This window comes from Micromys minutus (genome assembly GCF_963924665.1).
Source record: "Micromys minutus genome assembly, chromosome: 18".
Taxonomy (NCBI): Eukaryota; Metazoa; Chordata; class Mammalia; order Rodentia; family Muridae; genus Micromys; species Micromys minutus.
The window spans coordinates 39,204,711-39,224,144 of record NC_137953.1 but is presented as its reverse complement, the minus strand read 5'-3'; the positions used below and the strand labels follow the sequence as shown (position 1 = coordinate 39,224,144).

Sequence of the window (19,434 nt, the reverse complement as noted above, 5' to 3'; positions counted from 1 at the left end):
TAGATGTGCAACTCATGTGAGAGTATATGGTTGTAGGATGCCTTCAGAACCAATGAGATTAACCACAACAATGAATTCCAAAATGGATGAAGACAACTACTTTTAAATCTCTTGGTTGCTCAGTTATGTCAGAAGGAATTATGGTACTGACTCTTAGTCTTTTCTAAGATGCCCTGTGATGTGGGATCAACAATAAAGAAAGGCCGATCTATGCAGCCAAGAACTTCATCATCAGCACCAACACCAACACTCTAAACTACAGGACTGTTGTACAGTGTGTTCTTTGGGTACATCACCCAGAGATAAAGTTGGAAAATTGTCATCATCAAATTGTATTTACTTTTCTCATCTATACCAAAAAATTATGAATATAGTAGAAAACTTGGAAGCCAGCCTTTCTTAGAAACCATAAATATTGTATATCTTGATCTAGGACTTAACAGCATTCATAGTTAGGAGATTTAGCTGTGCTGTGAAGACGTCCAACCCATTGGAATTTTGTCGCTATGGTCTGAGCTGATTAAATTAGTATGCCTGCCTCACCTTACTGTAGAGGCTTATTTGTCTACTTTAGATCTAACCCATCTATTCGACACATTTTTGCTCAGGTGCTATCATATTCTTTTCTCTACCTTCTGCAAGATACTGTCTTGAACCTCTACTAAAATTATTTGTACTGTATAATTGAACTACATTTTCTGTATCCATTTTTTTGTTTAGGGACATCTGGATTGCCTCTAGTTTTTGGCTATTAAGAGTAAAGTCATAGGGTAAAAAACTCTGGGACAGAGACTTGGAGTATAACATTTGGAACATAAATAAATAAAATAATTAATTGAAAATTAATAAAAATATGGTGGAAAAAGCTGAAAATGAGTGACAATATTCAAATAACAATAATGTTTTTCCTAATTTTTATCTATTTATTTTATAAAATATTATTATACCTCAAAAATTTGTTACATAATAGTATATGATAAATACACTAATTTTTTTTTCTTTTTTTCTAAGAAGGACTGAGGCTTCCACATTTTGGCCTTCCTTCTTTTTGAGCTTCATAAGGTCTATGAATTGCTTCTTGGGTATTCAGAGCTTTATGGGATTAGTGTCCAATTATCAGTGACTGTATATCATGTGTGTTCTTTTGTGACTGGGTTACCTCACTCAGGATGATATTCTCTAGTTCCATCCATTTACCTAGGAATTTTGTAAAACCATTGTTTCTAATAGCTAAGTAGTACTCGATTGTGCAAATATACCACACTTTCTGTATCCATTCCTCTGCTGAAGGACATCTGGGTTCTTTCCAGCTTCTGGCTATTATAAACAAGGCTGCCATGAACATGGTGGAGCATGGGTCCTTATTATATGTTGGAGCATCTTTGGGGTATATGCCCAGGAGTGGAATAGCTGGGTCTTCAGGTAGTACTATGTTCAAATTTCTGAGCAACTGCCAGACAGATTTACAGAGTGGTTGTACCAGCTTACAGCCCCACCACCAGTGGAAGAGTGTTCCTCTTTCTCTATATCCTCACCAGCATCTGCTCTCATCTGAGTTTTTGATCTTAGTCATTATGACTGATGTGAGATGGAATCTCAGAGTTGTTTTGATTTCCATCTTCCCAATGAGTAGGGATGTTTAGTGTTTCTCCTAATTAATCTGTTTATCTTATTATCTATTGTTGATAGCCTTTTCAGACTATATTATTAAGTTGAATTTTTAACCTGCACAAATGTATATTTATGAGTGTTTTTTTAAAACAAAACATAAACAGTATTGTCATTAAATAAAAAAAATGATCTCTGTATCTAATACTAAAGTCACCACATTAGACAAAAAATGTAAAAAAATACTACAAGTTAATCCAAAATGTTATTACATTTTCTATTTAATGTAATAAATTCATATTTAAAGTAAATGTTGACTTAAATTTTTTAATTTTTGTATTCTCTTGATCACATCATACACGGATACAAAAATAAAAGTAAGTTTTATTCACCAGAAACCAAACCAAAAAAAAAAAAACAAATAAAATAAAATAAAATAAAAGGAAAGCTTTTCCTGGTAATCCATGGGAAAAACTGAGAAATTGAAGGAGACATGTGAGGACCCATAGTGATGCATCTCAGCAAGGTATAGAAATTCCAGGTAACTCCTCTAGAACCCAAGGACATTTTGTTCTCAAAGTAATGCATCTGCCTTTATCTGCTGTGATGACTCTCTGCCGGGGCTTATGTTTTTGTTCTGGGTTGGATTTGCACACATGACTCTGTAATTGGGTTAAAACATCTCTCCAGAGGACACAGGAATACAGGCTGATCGAGGATGAAAGACAAAGTGAACACCATATTATACAGGGAGCCATGCGTCAGGGATAAGAACAGCTTGTATGTTGTTAACATACTTTCTCTAATAACACCTTGAATGAGTTTCAGGAACTGCTTTTAAGTCTCTGTTCATGGTGGGATGTCATGTACCCATGATATGCGACCTGTATTAGGATTTAATGTGTATTGTAAGAACATTTTACACCATGGATAATCTGATGCGTAAAGACTAATTTTATTAAAGGAAACCTTATTCTATTAGAATTTCTCATGTAGAGTTTAGAATATAGCAGATGACTAGTGAAATTGTCTGATTAGGTCACAGGAATGACGGAATAACAGCTAAACTTTCTTTAACTGCTCAATGTTGTCCAACTTCTTACTTAGCATCAAGATTCAAAGAAAGCATTTAGGGCACAGAACATATTTTATTTCCATATAGATTTTAGACATAGAAGAAAGGTAGCCAGAGAGGCACTCCTGACGAGATGAAGGCACTTAGTTTTCGGCAATGGTCTGATGAATCCAGTTCAGGTAGTTGCACACTTTGGTGTAGACACCAGGCTTTCCTTCCAAAGCACAGCCGTCACCCCAGGAAACAATACCTTGGACTTGTCCATTGCAGACCACAGGGCCACCAGAGTCATACTGAATAACAAAGGTAAGATAGTCAGACTTGGTTGTGCCCAGAGAAATAATGAGATCAGTGAAGTTCATCAACGTTTCTGGGGCTAACTTTGCCACTGATCCTCCACAAAGTACTGATGATCTTTGAAAATAACCCAGCTTTCATTTTATCCAGTACCTCTCTCTGTATGACTTTGTTCTTTTTATGGCCTCACCTCTTTTTCCTGAAGTCATTTTGGTGGTGGTATGCAAAAAAAAAAAAAAAAAAAAAAAAAAGACTGCAGAGGTCTAATATGACTCACAAGCTTTGTCTCTGTCGTACAGATTCCACCCCACAATTCAAGGGTGCTTGGGTTTACAATTTACAGAGCATCAACACTTTGGTCCCTTTACTCTTAACATTGATTGTCATATCAGAAAGAAAAAGCACATACATTGTCTCAAAACCCTTCTTCCTCTCCCGGAATGAAACACAGGTAGAGACTTACCATTGTCTGTTTTATATGAGAAATGTGGTGGGTAAAAGAGGTAGACCATCTCACGACAGATATAGTCATGGAGACAAGCAACAAGAACTAACCTGGCAAGAGTCCTTTCCACCTTCCAAGAAGCCGAGACAGAACATATTGTTAGTGATCTGACGTGGGTAGGCCTTGTGGCAAACAGAGTCAGACAGGACTGGAGCATCCAGACACTGGAGAAGAGAAGGTCTACCAACTGTAGAGTATAAGGGTGAAAATCAAATCATTCATACTGGCTTGGAATATTTATTTCCTCTTTCATCTATTTTTATGAGCATGTCTTTTGTTATTGAGGCTTTAACTGGTTCTGAGGGCCCTAGGCATAAATGGGGTATACATACATACGTATACGTATACATACATACATACACAGACACACACATGCAAATAAAGCATGTATACATAAAATAATATAATTAAGAAACAATTAATTTAGAAGGTTTTAATTTGGTTTTGGTGAGATGAGATTTCTCTGGCTGTCCTGGTCTTGCTATGTAGAGCAGGTTGGCTTCAAACTAACCGATGTGCCTGCTTCCACCGCCCAAATGCTAGAATCGAAGGGCGGGTCACCGTGTCTGCCTGAGGTTTTAAACGTAGGTTTTCCTGTAGCTTCTGATAGTTTTACTTCTCAGTTACTCTTCCTCTAACCTTACCAGCCATGACCACCATTCTCAAGTCCAGAGGCTTCTGTTAGACTGTGTCCCATGGCCTCTCTTCTAGATATACTCTGTATCTATAGTTTTTAGGTCATGAATGATCAAGATATGGTTAAACTCCTTGACATCTTTCTAAGTTCATTTTATTTTCTGTTTCCATGGGCTCATTGGTTGAAAGTTTCTTAACTTCAGCTAACATTTCTCAAATGGTCAGTTCAAAGCTGTCCTCTGAGAACTGCACTTTGGATGAGAATTTGTATTGGTATTAAGGTGCCCTTCCCTCCCAGTACTCATATTTACTGTTTATACATCACAGAGACACTTACAGCCCATTTGCAGAAAGCCCCAGCCAGACACAAGGCAGTCGGTACCAGCTGATGGACAGTACTGTGGTAGAGCTACAGTAGACACGTCAGAGTTGAGTGTAGCTGGTGACTTCAACTTAATCAGCATGATGTCATTGTCAACAGTCTTCTGGTTATAGTCAGGATGGGGAATTATCTTGGCTGCATCAATGAACTGCTCAGCACCCTCAATTTTATGAATGTTATGTTCTCCAAGACGCACCTGTAGTTGGCTGGTTTTAAGAGTCAAAAATTTAAGTGTCCTTGTTCAGCTTGTTTGTAGGCAGTCATGTTGGTGAGACTTTTAGGGTATAGCTCTGAACAGAAATGACACTAACAGACACACTAATGTTGACTAGAGAAAGGCTCCAATGCCTCAACCCTATGCAAAGAACTACAGGCAACTAAGGTACGAGCGCATCCATTGGTTAACCAATATCAAATGATTAGCCCTGAGAACCTTATAGTAACATACTACACATATACACATACACAGAGAGAGACACACATACACGGAGACACATAGAAAACACACAAGTAACATTATAAAGACTAAGCAAGCTGTATACACACACATGTAATAACAAAAAAAGTCATGAATCTTGAAGAAACTAATGTATGGGTAGAGAATTTCAAGGGAGGAAAGGGGGAAATTGAGTAATTTTAGTATAAAAAATAGAAAAAAAACAATTTAAAAAGCTTAAGTATCCAACATGAATATCTTTTCCTTTCTCCAACCCCTTCAAACATGAGCATAACCAGTATATTCTATTTAAGCATTGGATCACTGAAGTAAGTACACATTACTATTCCTGGCACAGGTTATAGAATTCATTCATAAATGTCCCTGTTCGTCAAGGTTCATAGTCCATCATTGTCTTTCAGTTTGGAGACTTAGGAATAGAAATCACATATACTCTATAGAACATTTTCAGGTGAAAATTTTGATGTGTATTGACTGGCACTTTCATCTTCTCTGATTGTTGGGATTCTCCAAGGCAAGAGTCAGGTAGAAATAAATGTGGGGAACAGATCAAGTCATTGAGTTGTACTGTTACACTGGAAGTATGGTGTTCTTTGTTAACCAGGCATGCTGTTTTGTTATGGTTGAGCTATAATTATTAGGGCTTGGATCAATTCACAAAGATCCTAAAGCACTTTTCAGGATCGATCATCAACCATCCTCCTGTATCTTTAGTATCATAATTAAGATGCAGTGAACTTTAAGGTTATCAACCATTGTAAATGACTTTTATAACAAATCTTTCATAATAATTGGATATCACATAATAAAAATGTGGAATGACTGAGTCCCATAGGATCAGAATATTTTATCTATCAAGCTCTACTCTTTTGCCCAATTGAATTTGGTAAACCTAGAGGATAGTGACTCTAGAGCATTAAATATGAATATTGGTTACTTACGGGTGATAGCAATGAGCAGCAGACAGTACCCACTGGTCACTGATGAGAGTTCCCCCACATATGTGAGATCCAGCATTCAGTGACACCTGGTAGGGAACAGAATGCTCCTGACAAGTGTAGCCCCCAACAATTCTGTCATCATTATCAGTGGGGAAAGCAGCTGTGATAGAAAAGATAGGAACACTTCATTACATGGCTGTATCATGTTATTTCATGCAACATGAAGTTTTACTTCAGACAATGTTCTTCTATACCACACAACCAAGACGTGTCACTGTGATGGGTACATTTTATTGACAACTCAACTGGATTTGGAATTACCTGGAAGACACACCTCTTGTCTTCATGAGGTTATCTCCCTAGTGGTCTAACTGTAGACGAAAGGCTCACTTGAAACCTGGGTTTCACCATTCCTTGGGGTAGGGATCCAGAGTGAACAAACCAGGAGGGGGTCGGGGGGGGGCTGAGCACTAGCTTTGTCTGTCTGTCTGCTTCCTGACTGCAAGTGTCATAGAATGCCGGACCCTCCCACGACTACCATTATTAGTCATTCCCGAAACACCTTTCCAACAAGGTTGACTTATATCTTCTTCAACCACAGACAAAATAAAATTTCTGTCTTTAAGTGGCTTTTGTTTTGTTTTGTCATAAAACTGAGAAGAGTAGTTAATATAACTAGTTTTAGATAATCTTTTTGATTATTCATTGTTCTGCACGTTGATTACAGACCATGTACATTTAAAATATATGCATTCTTTGATTAATGTGGTCTTTTCATATATTCATGTATATTATATTCATCTACACTTATTCATATATACATTCATGAGCTCATACATGAAACTCATAGACATACCCACAGATTTATACAGATCAGAGGATCTTTGGAAAATAAATGCCTTGTTACCACTAAGATCTAGTTACTTAAAGGCAGAGAATGCTTTGCAGTATGGGGTAGAGAGATGTTCTTTAGGCACAGTTTGTTGGGCATGAAGATATGAATTAGCTCTTTTAGCATCCTCGTAAAAGATGTTAGGTATAGTAACATGTTCTGCAGTTCCAGTGCTGGGTTGGTAGAAGAGCAACTGGAGATAGGAAGGATAACCAGAACTTATTGGTCAGCCAGTTAAGCAGAAAATAGAAAAATTATATATATATATATATATATATATATATATATATATATATATGGTAGGGGACATCCAGAAATTAAATATTTCATTTGTTTCAGTTTCTTGGGTAAACAACTACACCCTTAGTGTGCACTAAGGCTTTGGCTACCACAGTTCTTTCAAGGGGTACAGATTAGATTAGGTTCAGTTACTAGCTATGAATTCTTACAAGTCAGTACAAGCATTGTTGTGTGAGAGAGAGAGATGTGTTTGTGATCTCTCCCTCTCCCTCTCTCTCTCTCTCTCTCTCTCTCTCTCTCTCTCTCTCTCTCTCTCTCTCTCTCTCTCTCTCTCTCTGTCTCTCTCCCTCTCCCTTCCCCTCATCTCTCTGTGTGTGTCTCATGCAAACAAATGCACTATTTTTTTCCTTTTGTTCCAAGTTCCTAGAATTTACAAGAAAGTTCAAAATACCTTGCTTCATTATGAGACTTCTGAATCAATTTTTGACACAATGAATTTCCTCCAACACGTGAAATTTAATTGTTAACAAACATGGGTACTATATACTCACAGCTCTATCCTTTAAGCTTCCTGCTTGCATCCCTCGTAAGCAATGAGCCTTGTTGATTTTCCTAGCAAAAATGCATATTAACAGACACTTGCAGATTTGTTAGTTTGAAAGACTCACCAACAGTTCCCAGGAGTATAAAGAAAATGCAGATCTTCATGATTGCTCCTTGGGACTGAACCAGGCAATAATAAAAATGCATTTTCTCATGGGTATTTATACCTATACATCTGTTCATGATGTCCACATTCTCCGGTGCCAAAAAGTGACTTCACTGGAATGTAACATGTCTAAATTTAGAGTTCTATTTTGTGATAGGTGAAGTATAATTCAAGGCGTAACATTTTCCCCAGAAAGTTATGAGAAAGGAAGTTTTAAACTCACCTGGTGGGAATTGTTCCTCCTACAAGGAAAACATGTTGCTATGAAGTCACAGATAACAGCTACAAATTTCCAGATTCTCAGCCAAATATCTTGATAGTTTTTTCCCCTAATGTGAACAGTTTTCTAAGGGTCTCAGTTAAGGACCCAACTCTTGGTATATTGATAGTTTTGTTTTAGAGAGGTAGACATTACTACTCCTGCTGCAAATCATAATTTTATTATTTAAAGCACAGTAAGTTAAGAAGCAGAGCAAAGTAATGATACTAAGTTCCAATTATCTAAATCTTACCATATGTATGGGATGTAGAAATCCCACTAACGTGGAGTTTTACTATTCCTGAAAGCAGTGGTCCAGTGCTCTCAAGTGGACAAGAAGGAAGATTAGTGAAACAATACTGTCTGTGCACAGTTGCTCATGCCATTAGTCCTTGCACATGAGGTAGAATGAGGAGACAAAGGATTACAGTCTTTACAAGTTCAAGGCCATCTTGACCTTTGTAGAATGACCTTCTTTCAAAACAACATGATTAGGTGGACGGGCTCTCTAGAATGTACCAGAGACCTGGGAGGTGAGAAACCTTAGATGAAGCACCCAATAGTAGAGAGAGGGAACTTGTAGAAAGACACCTCTAGTAGAAAAACAAGGCATCAAGTGGAGGGATAGGTTTGCCATCCCACAGTCAAAAACTCTGACCCAGAATTGCTCCTGTCTAAAAGAACAGGGGAAAAACTGGAGAAGAGACTGAAAGAAAGGAGGTCCAATGACAGACCCAACTTAGAATCCATCTCAAGGGGAGGTTTTAAAGCCTAACACTATCTTTTATGCTATGGTGTGCTTACTGACAGAAGCCTGGCGTGGTTAATTTCCAAGAGACCCAACAAGCAACTGAAAGAGTCAGACACAGATACTTACACTTAACAAATAGACTGAACTTGGGGACATCTGTGGTTGCATTAGAGAAAGGCTGGAAGAAGCTGGAGAGGAAAACAACCGGATTGGAAGACCAGCAGTCTCAACTGACAGGACCCCTGAGACCTTTCAGAAACTGAGCCACCAACCAGGCAGCATACACTAGCTGGTCTAAGGCCCCCAACACATATACAGCAGAAGACTGCTTGGTCTGATCTCAGTGAGATAACATGTTTAACCCTCTAGAGACTTGAGGCCCTATGGGAGCAGGAAGCCTGGTAGGGGTGGAGTGGATATGGGAACATTCTCTTGGAGACAGGAACAGTGGCAGAATACAATGAGGAACTGTGGGAAGTTAGACCAGGAAGGAGTTAAAGACTTGACTGTAATAAAATCAAACAAACAAGCAAGTTATGATACATTCAAGTATTATTATCTTATTGAAAGTTACTGCTGTTGCTTTTTTACTCAGTTATCTATAAATTAAACTTTTATTTTATATATAAACTTAAATTGTATGTGAGGCTTTTTTTTTTTGTGTTTGCCTTGTCATGCATTTTAATGGAGGTCCTGAAATATATCCTTCATGGGTAAAGCTATGAGTGTATTATAAGTTCCCTAAATTAGTTTATTCTCTTTATAGCTGTATGAGATGCCCATTGGGATCATTAAATTAAATACAGGCACATAAAATACGAAAGTATTGGGTGATGTACTAACAGCACATAGTACACACTGGTAGAGTCAATCTGTGCTCATGCCATGCTGATATCGTATTCTCTGTCTCTACCATGGACGAAGTTCAGTACACAAAGTCGTTTTGTTCCAACTGATAAGTCTTCTGTTGTTTGAATGTTACTGTTCTTTCCATGCATATAAAAATAAAACATGATTATATACCTTCCTGATTTCTCCCCTTCAGCTCCTCAATCTCCCTTAACTTGATTTCTTCTTGCTTTCATATTTACTGTGTGTGTGTGTGTGTGTGTGTGTGTGTGTGTGTGTGTGTGTGTAACATATGCATGAGCACCACATACAGGCTCATATTTACAGAAGCAGAAGAAGGCATTTGATCCCCTGGAGAAGGCGTTAACAGGTGGTTGTGAACCCTGTTATGAGAGAGCCAGAAAGTGAACCTAAGGTCTTTGAAAATACTATTAATAAACATGCTTATCCACTGATACATCTCTGTAGATCCCCACTTTTTGTTAGCCCACTAAGTCCAATGAGTGATCCCCATGTGTGTATGAGGCCATCTACTGGAGTGTGAAAAATATACTAATGACCACACAGTAAAAATAAATCAAAATAATTCTCCTCTCAAACCACTAACAATCTCCTTAGTAAGGGATAGAAGCTGGGGAACAGCTCCTCAGTTTTGCCTTGAATTTGGCTTGATTGATTTTATGAAGGCACTGTGCAGGTAATCCCAGATGTTGTGGGTTGATGAGTGTGATAGTCAGGGTTATGTCTATAATACAACACTTCACAGCACTTTTCCTCATGATCCATCTCTTATATTTCTGTTCCTTCCTCCTGAGCTCTGGTAGTGGTGGTGGTTGTAATGGTAGGGAAGATACCGCTTACATTTATGGGTATAAAAATATTCAAAAAGCAATTTGACAATATGACAACTTAGCAAAATATAAGGCTCTACCCTAGGGTTTATTCCTAATCATCCATGAACATTTGACTAGAATTACGATGTCAAGAATGAAAATCTCCCCACTTTGGAGCAGGCCTGAAATCCAATGAGAATGCGATTGTTACCCATAAGAACAGCTGTACCACTATTACAGTAGTTGGTACATTTTACCTGGTAGATTAGTATTGTAGCATGCAAGTTACCGCACTAGTTAAGACTTTTGACATCATCTACCTACCATCTCTAGTCTGTTGAATGGTGTTGCACATACACACACACACACACACACACACACACACACACACACACACACATTATCACAGACATGGCACATAAGAAAATATCAGAATTTCTGGACCAACTGTTTCTCATCACATGCTTGTCATCATGAATCCCATTATGTTCCAGCCATGATGGACGAAAAACTCCCTGAAACTGTGAGTCAGTTTAAACTTTCTCAATTAAGATATTTTTGTTTCCATAGGAAAAAAAAAAGTTAAGCATGCTGTTCTCGGGCTTTTGGAACTGGTTTGTAGGACAAATGGAGGTAAGTTTAGAGGTGAACAGTAGGGTATATTATGAACACTGGAAGCAGAACCCAATGGAGGGTTCTAGTGTCAATCTAAAAATATCAGAATGTTGACAGAAATGGAGACAGTAGAGATTTCACTGAGATCTTTAGGGAAAGGCTAGCATTTCACACAATGCGAAGCAGGATCATATTCCACTCAGGAAGCTTGTGAATGGGCTATGGGTGAGGATGAGGTAGAAAATCTAAGTTACAATAGAGACCTTACAGGAGCAAGAAATAGTTCTGTGCTGAGAAAAGCTGGTAGCTTTGAGTTACATGTGCCTGAGACAATATGTACTGTGTGTAGCAAAGACATGGGGTGGGGCTGTCTAAGTCTCTTTGAGCTCAGATGATGTCAGCATGTGCTCCAGACACTTCAAAAAAGCCTTGTGATTTAATGTTTATTCTTCACAGTCGTGTCGTTACTTTGGTTCACTGCTCCCTGTAGTAATGGAAATGTCTTCCTGGAGCCATTTTATATTGGAAACATGTAACTTTGTGTGAAATTGTAGGAGCTTAGAGCTGTGCTTATCTCCAGCCTCAGGAGGGTTTAGAACTAAGGCTTTTGATAACTGTTAAATTAGTGCAAACTACAGAACTATGAGGAATAAGCCTGGTTTTCTAAGCCAGGTTGTATAGAATATTTGTCATGGCAGCTTGAGCTGGGAAAATAGACTTTCTTCTTATCCCCAAGGACATGCTATATAGATGATTCCAATGTGCTTGGTCTCAAGACCATTACATCCTTAATTTCCCTTGGTTATTCCAGCTAATCACATGGATTCTTTATAGGATATTTTACAAAAGGTATTTACTTTGGTGATGTATGACCAAATTGTGGGTAAGTGAAACCAGGTGAAAATGTGATTTTCTCTCACTCTTCAGATGATAGTAGCTCTTTCCTAGGGAATATGGTATAAGACTGATGTCCTCAACTTTATGTTTCAAGAGTTTTCATCAATTACTTTTATCATTGTTTTGACAAAATACCTAAATGAAACAACTTATGGAATGAAGATGTTTTGGCATGTATTTTGATAAAATAGTCAACCATGGTGGGGAAGGCATGGTGCCAAATCATGAGGGTGACAGTCATATTGCATCTAGAGTCAGGTACCACAGAAAGATGAAACTTATACAGCTAGCTGTGTCTTTTGCATACATTCTAGGCCAAAATCCAGTTATATGATTTTGCTCAAATTAAATGACTTTGCTTAGATTTTTCTTCCAGTCCTCAATTAACCAAAATTAGAAAATACTTTATGGAAATACACAGATTTATTTCTAATTTGATCAAAGATCCTGCCACATTGAATATCAATAAAACTATCACATATTGGGAGTAAAATAACTATCATTAAATGTTTTTAGTCATTAAAATAATCATTCGCATTAAGAAGAGGTAGTTTCTTGAATTTGAATTAAAGGATTAAATAAGGTTTTTAGGAATAAAATTATCTTGTGTTTGTTCCATTTTAGGTAACTTCACTGAGTTAAATTGATCTTAAGCACACATGTGTATCTTTTTTGTTTTTTAAATCTTTCCTCTATTTTTTATTGAATGCTTAATTTATTTACATTTCAAATGTTATCTCCTTTCCTAGTTTCCCCTCTGGGAATCCCCTATCCCATTCCCTGCTTCAGTGAGAGCACTCCCTCACCCAGTCACACACTCCCACCTCCCTGCCCTGACATTCCACTACACAGGAGCATCAAGCCTTCACAGGAACACAGGTCTCTCCTCCCATTGATGTTCAACAAAGCCATCCTCTGCTACATATGTTACTGGAGCCATGGGTGCCTTTATGTATACACTTTGGTTTATGATTTAGTCTCTGGGAGCTCTGGGAAATCTGGTTGGTTGATACTGTTTGTTTTTTTTTTTCCACTGTTCAAGGTTTGTTTGGTGCTTTCATTGGTATGACACTTGAATGGTTGCTTCCATCATCCATATGAGAATCTTACATTTCATATAAAGTTGTAGTGTATAGTACAGACACATAATACATAAATATACTGTTGAGCATTTATGTACAAGATATGCATAGTGGGCTTACACACTGGAGCCAGGTTATGACTACCTGGGAACTCATTGGCCTAGGCATGTTTGGTGAGGGTAGGCAGCACAAGAATGCAACAGGCTTACAGGATAATCGAAGCCTCCACAAAGTTAGCAGTGTGTCTTAGAGACAGTGTGACTGTCACACTAACAAGGTTACCATTACACAAGTACCATTTAGCATCAGGATACCCCTTCAGCTCCTTCAGTCCGTTTTCTAATTCCTCCATTGGGGACCCTGTGCTCAGTCTAATGTCTGGCTGTGACCATCTGCCTCTGTATTTGTCAGGCTCTGGCAGAGCCTTTCAAGAGACAGCTATATCAGGCTCCTGTCAGCAAGCACTTCTTGACATTCACCATAGTATCTGGGTTTAGTGTCTGTATATAGGATGGATCCCCAGGTGGGGCAGTCTCTGGATGGCCTTTCCTCTAGTCTCTGCTCCACACTTTGTCTCCATAGTTCCTCCCATGAGTATTTTGCTCCCCCTCTAAGAAGGACTGAAGCATCCAGACTTTGGTTTTTCTTTTTCTTGAGCTTCATGTGGTCTGTGAATTGTATCTTGTCTGTTCCCAGCTTTTGGGTTAATAACCACTTATCAGTGAGTGCATACCATATGTGTTCTTTTGTGACTGGGTTACCTCACTCAAGATGATATTTTCTTGGTCTATCCATTTGCCTACAAATTTCATAAAGTCATTGTTTTTAATACCTGAGTAGTACTCCGTTGTGAAAATGTATCACATTTCTGTATCCATTCCACTGTTGAATGGATTCTTTCCAGCTTCTGGCTGTTATAAATAAAGCTGCTATGAAGATAGTAGAGATGTGTCCTTGTTATATGTTGGAACATCTTTTGGGTATATGTCCAGGAATGGTATAGCTTGGTTCTCAGGTAGTACTATGTCTAATTTTCTGAGGAGCTGCCAGACTGATTTCCAGAATGGTTGTACCAGCTAGCAATCCCACCAACAATGAAGGAGTGTTCCTCTTTCTCCACATTCCCACCAGCATCTGCTGTCTTTTGAGCTTTTTATCTTAGCCATTCTGACTGGTGTGAGGTAGAGAGAATTACAGGAAAACTCAAACAAACAGGTGAAGGAGTTGAACAAAATCATCCCGGATCTAATAACAGAAATAGAAACAATAAAGAAATCACAAAGGGAGATTCAAGTTTAAGCAAAGGGGTGAAATTCTATACATAGATCAGTACCTGTCACTATGTATCCCTGATCACAACTGACATGTCATTTTCAGGACTTCAGTTTCCTTCTGTGGCAGTCTGACAAGCTGTAAGAGCTGTGTGGTATTTCTTTTAGAAAGACAGGTTTTCTACTCTGCCTGGGTGGCCTTTCCTTCGGTCTCTGTTCCATTTTGTCCCTGCATTTCCTTTTTGACAGGAATAATTGTGGGTCAAAAATTATAAATACAACTTTTATTGATTAATTTGGTTTAACACAATGGAGTGCTGCTCACCTACTAAAAACAATACATCATGAAACTCCAAAGTAAATGGATGGAACTAGAAAATATCATCCTGAGTGAAGTAACCCAGTCACAAAAGAACACACATGGTGTGTACTCACTGATAAATACATATTACCAAAAGCTCAGAATAACTACGCTACAACTCACAGGTCATATAAACCCAAGAAGGAAGAAGACCAAAGTGTGGATGCTTCAATCCTACTCAGAAGGGGGAAGGAAAATAATCATGGGAGATAGAGGGAGAGAGAAATCTGGGAGTAAGAGATGAGGGGGAGGGAAAAAAGAGGGCAGAATCAGGTGTGGGAGGAAACTGGGGTCAGAAATGTGACCCGAGGTGTGTAGCAGTGGGTGATGGGTAACTGGGGGCTGTCACTGGAAAGTCTCAGATGCCAGAGACCCAAGAGGCTACCAGAACCCAACAGGGATGACATTAGCTGAAATACTGACACAAGGGAGCGAGAACCTGTAGAGACCGTATCCAGTGGGTAGGCATGGCCTTTGGTTGAGGGATGGAGGTCACTCACCCATCTCAAAAACATTAACCCAGAATTGCTCCTGTCAAAAAGAAATGCAGGTACAAAGTGCAGCAGAAACAAAAGGAAAAGCCATCCAGAGGCTGCCCCACCTAGGGATTCATCCCATCTGCAGAAAGTATTGCTGGTGCCAAAAAGTACTTGCTGAAGAAACCTGGTATAGCTGCTCCCTGAGAGGCTGTGCCAGAGCCTGACCAATACAGGTGCAGATACATGCAGCCAACGATCAGACTGAGCACAGGGTCCCCAGTGAAGGAGTAAGGGGAAGGACTGCAGGAGCTAAAGGGTATTGAAACCCCATAGGAAGAACAATAATATCAACCAACCAGATACCCCAGAGCTCTTAGGGACCAAACCACTAACCAAAGAGTATATATATATATGGAGAGACCCATTGCTCCAGCTGCATATGCAGCAGAAGATTGCTTTATCTGGCTTTTATGGGAAGGGAGCCCCTTAGTCCTGTGGAATGCTAGGGCACTGCAGCAGAAGTGTGTGGATGGGTCGAGGAGCACCCTCATTTTCAGATATTTCCGTCATCGCATTATTCATCAGGTAGTGATATTGAATGCAAGTCACAGGATCCAAAACTGCATCAGATTTTTTTCCTTGGAAAGTTTGTTTAGTCTTTATCTTATCTCTAGTTATATCTCTAGAGTTCTCAATTCCACAGCACTTGCTTGAGTGTGAAACACCCTGGGGCGGGTCATGTGAAAATGAATCGGTCACCAGGTGGTAGAAGTACTGTAGGAAGAGGATGTTTGTAAAAGGCATAATTGGAAAGAATGACTGATTAGAGGCATGTCCTTAAAGTCCCGAGTTCTTTGCCCATTCTTTTTTCCTATGGAGAGACTTTCCAGAACACTGTACTACCATCAAAAATGCTATGACTAGAATGGCAAAAATAATGGGCTAAACTTGTTGACATGAAAACCAAAATTAATCTTCCTTCTTATAAACTTTCCTTCCCAGGTTTTTTTTTTTTTCACACATGAGGAAATTTTAATTTAGTCCATGGGAGCACTGGGTACTCCAGTTAGTTAATCTTGGTCTTTCTATTGGGTTGCAATTCCCTTCAGCTCCTACAGTCCTTTCCCCAGCTCTTCCATTGGGGTCCACAGTTTCAGTCCAATGGTTGGCTGTCCGTATCTGCATACGTATCGGTCAGGGGCTGGTAGAACTTCTCAGAGAAAAGTCATACCAGGCTTCTGTCAGCAAGTGCTTCTTGGCATCAGCAATAGGGGGACTGGCATCAGCAGATGGGATGGATCCCTAGGTGGGGTGGTCTCTGGATGGCCTTCCCTTCAGTCTTTGTTCCATTTTTTGTCCCTGTGTTTTCTTTGGACAGGAACATTTCTGGTTACAAATTTTAAGATGGATGGATGGTCCTGTTGTGGCAAATAAAAATATGGATCTGTGGCTACCATATGGATTAGTGGGAGCTGCTCCAATGGAGAGGCATGTGACCAGTCTCTTTCTCTGGCATGTGGTCCTCGAGCCACCTTCTCCCAGATGTTTCCACGCCAGCCAGGAACTTAGCTCAAATTTCCCACAGCCTGGCAAAATCATGGCTCAGAAATCAATAATTCATCAATCAGATTTATATGTCAAATTCTCAATCCACAATCCATCCACATAATAAGCTCTGATACAATTGTTGCGTTATAATTCACCCACCTAGATAAGTCAGGTCATCCTATACAATTCCACTCCTTATAAATATTCATAACAACCTGTATCCATATAGAAATGAACAGAGAAGAACATCTATATCTGCCTCTATGTTGCTTTTTTTACTTTCTCTTCCTTTCTCCTTCCTAGACTTTTCCCTGCCTACCCTCCCTACTCATCCAGTGATGGGCTCCTGGACCAGCCTTGAAGCATAAGGACATTATCCTACAGGCCCCATGCCTCAACTGGGAGCCATGCCTACCTACTGGAGGGACCATCACAATTTTTATGATTTCTTTGATGCAGACACAAACTCTTTGGACAGTGCTTTAGGATAACATGAAATAACTCACAACAGTGGTATTGTTCTTCTGAACCCTGTGGCCAATACTAGTGCTACATTCAATTACAGATCCCTACTTTGCAGTTACTTAGGATTAGAAGTTTATAATGCAAGATTAGGTAACTATGAATATAATTTTACATGAGTTTTCAATTCCTTGCGTATTTACTATCTAATTGATGGATGATCAAGGAAATGTCTTAAAGCAGAAAGAATAATATTTTACCTGATAATTTGAGGTTTGTGAGTGACATTTGAAAGCAAATGTAGGCAGGAAAGGCTGCATGCCATGGGCTTATATGCTATATTATATATAATGTTATAGTGAGAATTGGGAGCAAAAAAGGAAGTAGAATTTTGTTAGACATGCATTTTTATTATCTCAGTTGCCCAGTTCCCATAGACTAAAGGACAGTGTTTCTTCTTATGCTGGAAGAAGAACTGTACGTTTAAGAGGTCCTGGCACTGCAGGTATGAAGGATCTAAGTGTTAGAGAGTTATGGAAGCTGTCACCTAGATCATTAGGAAAAGCCTGGTATTTCAGCCAAGGTGTAGAAACACCAGCCTTCATTAAGTGGGCTCTGAATGAAGCTGTGGTTGAAGCCCACATTGCAGTGACAAACTACAGTCTCAGAGATGCCAGAGACATGGCTCATCTGTGAAGAAAGCTGGTAGCTTTGAATTGCATCTTTTTGAGAGAGTGGGAGAGACAATAAGGACTGTGTGTGGCAAGGCCACAGGATGGGGTTGTCTAAGTCTTGGACCTCAGATGACATCATGTGCTCCAGACACTTCACAAAAAGCCTCATGATGTAATGTTTATTCTCCAGAGTCAAGTGCTTTTGCTTTGGTCCATTCTTTCCTTTCTGTTCCATTCCTTCGTTTTGTCATGGAAATGTGTTTCTTGGACCATTGCATTTCGGAAGTATGTAAATGTTTATCAGCTCCTTCAGGAACTTCATAGGCAGCCGGACTTGCTTTGAGTCTCTGAGGGGATTTTTGGACTTGTGCCTTTGATCCATTGCGATTCCCTCTCCCCACTTATGAGAGTGAAGACTAATGAGAAATGTACTTGTGCGTTGAAGCTGGGGTCTGAATCTCTTTGTAATCATGGCAGCTTGAGCAATATGCTTCTTTTCCTTGTCTTTGAGGGTATAGTTTTTGTTCCTAAACTTTTCCATTCTTACATTTATTCCACTCTGCATTTACTCAAGCCCTTGGTATCCTTAATTTTCCTTGATAATTTTGGTTAATCACATGGAGGGCTTGTAGGATCTTCTACTACAGCTATTTGGTTTGGTAATCCGTGACTGAATAGTGCATAGTGGAGAGCAGGTGGGGAGATGTGGTTGTTTCTATCTCTGCAGGCTGTGCTAAAACACAGATGATAGTTCTGTACCCACAGAAATATGACAGCAGAGGGGTGGACTTGCATTGTGCAAACTTAAATGATTCATATTTGTTTGCATGTAGCTTTAATTTATATACAAGCTGGTATATATATATATATATATATATATATATATATATATATACATATATATTTTTTTAATTTATATACAAGCTTGATTTGGGGTTCACGTGAGGAAAGGTAACTCAGTGGCCAAAATGTGGGGGAAAAATTTTATTTAAAAATATTTCCTCAAAAGTTTTAGAGATGACTCAGAGGTAAAGAGCATATACTATTCTTGTAGAAGAATAGAGTTTGCTTCCCAGAAGTTATGTCAGGCAACTGTGAAATCTCTGGATCTTCATGACAAAGGTCTCTAGTAGCCCTTTTCTCTACTGGCCCCTTGTTTCATTGTGTACACTTCCACATACATACCCACAAGTATGATACTGAAAAAATTACATCTTAAAAATTCTGCATTTGAACTTTTTATTCACTAAGCACCATAAAGATTCTGTGATTTTAAAAGATTGGTAATAAAATTATAGAAAAAAAATAAAGAAGACATAGCACCGTGTTTTCGGGCACACTTTAGGACTATTCAGGCTGAATTCCAGTTTCTCAAGGAAATTCTTGGTGACGTGTAAAATAGAAATTTCATGCTAACTATTTTAAGTTGTAAATATATGATGTAAAATGAAGGGAGTTGAAACATGTGTATATAGTAGCTATATCTTAAAACAAAATGTATCCTGCTTATTAATTAAATATTATAATCTGTAAAAATATAATGTTAATGTAAGCACTTTACTTTTGTATCCACCATACATCGCAGACCATAGAAAAATATGAGGAAATTCT

The 19,434-nt window shown here is 38.8% G+C and overlaps 1 protein-coding gene across 1 annotated transcript; it reads right to left on the bottom strand.

Moving 5' to 3' along the window:
- Positions 1-2,826: 2,826 nt before the first annotated feature.
- Positions 2,827-7,741, bottom strand: LOC308432635 (trypsin V-A; the record flags this gene model as incomplete). Its single annotated transcript, XM_080932400.1, has 5 exons — positions 2,827-2,976; positions 3,536-3,672; positions 4,459-4,709; positions 5,902-6,061; positions 7,702-7,741. 5 exons carry the CDS (start codon positions 7,739-7,741, stop codon positions 2,827-2,829), a joined length of 738 nt encoding a protein of 245 aa, XP_080788526.1.
- Between the last annotated feature and the right edge of the window lie 11,693 nt (positions 7,742-19,434).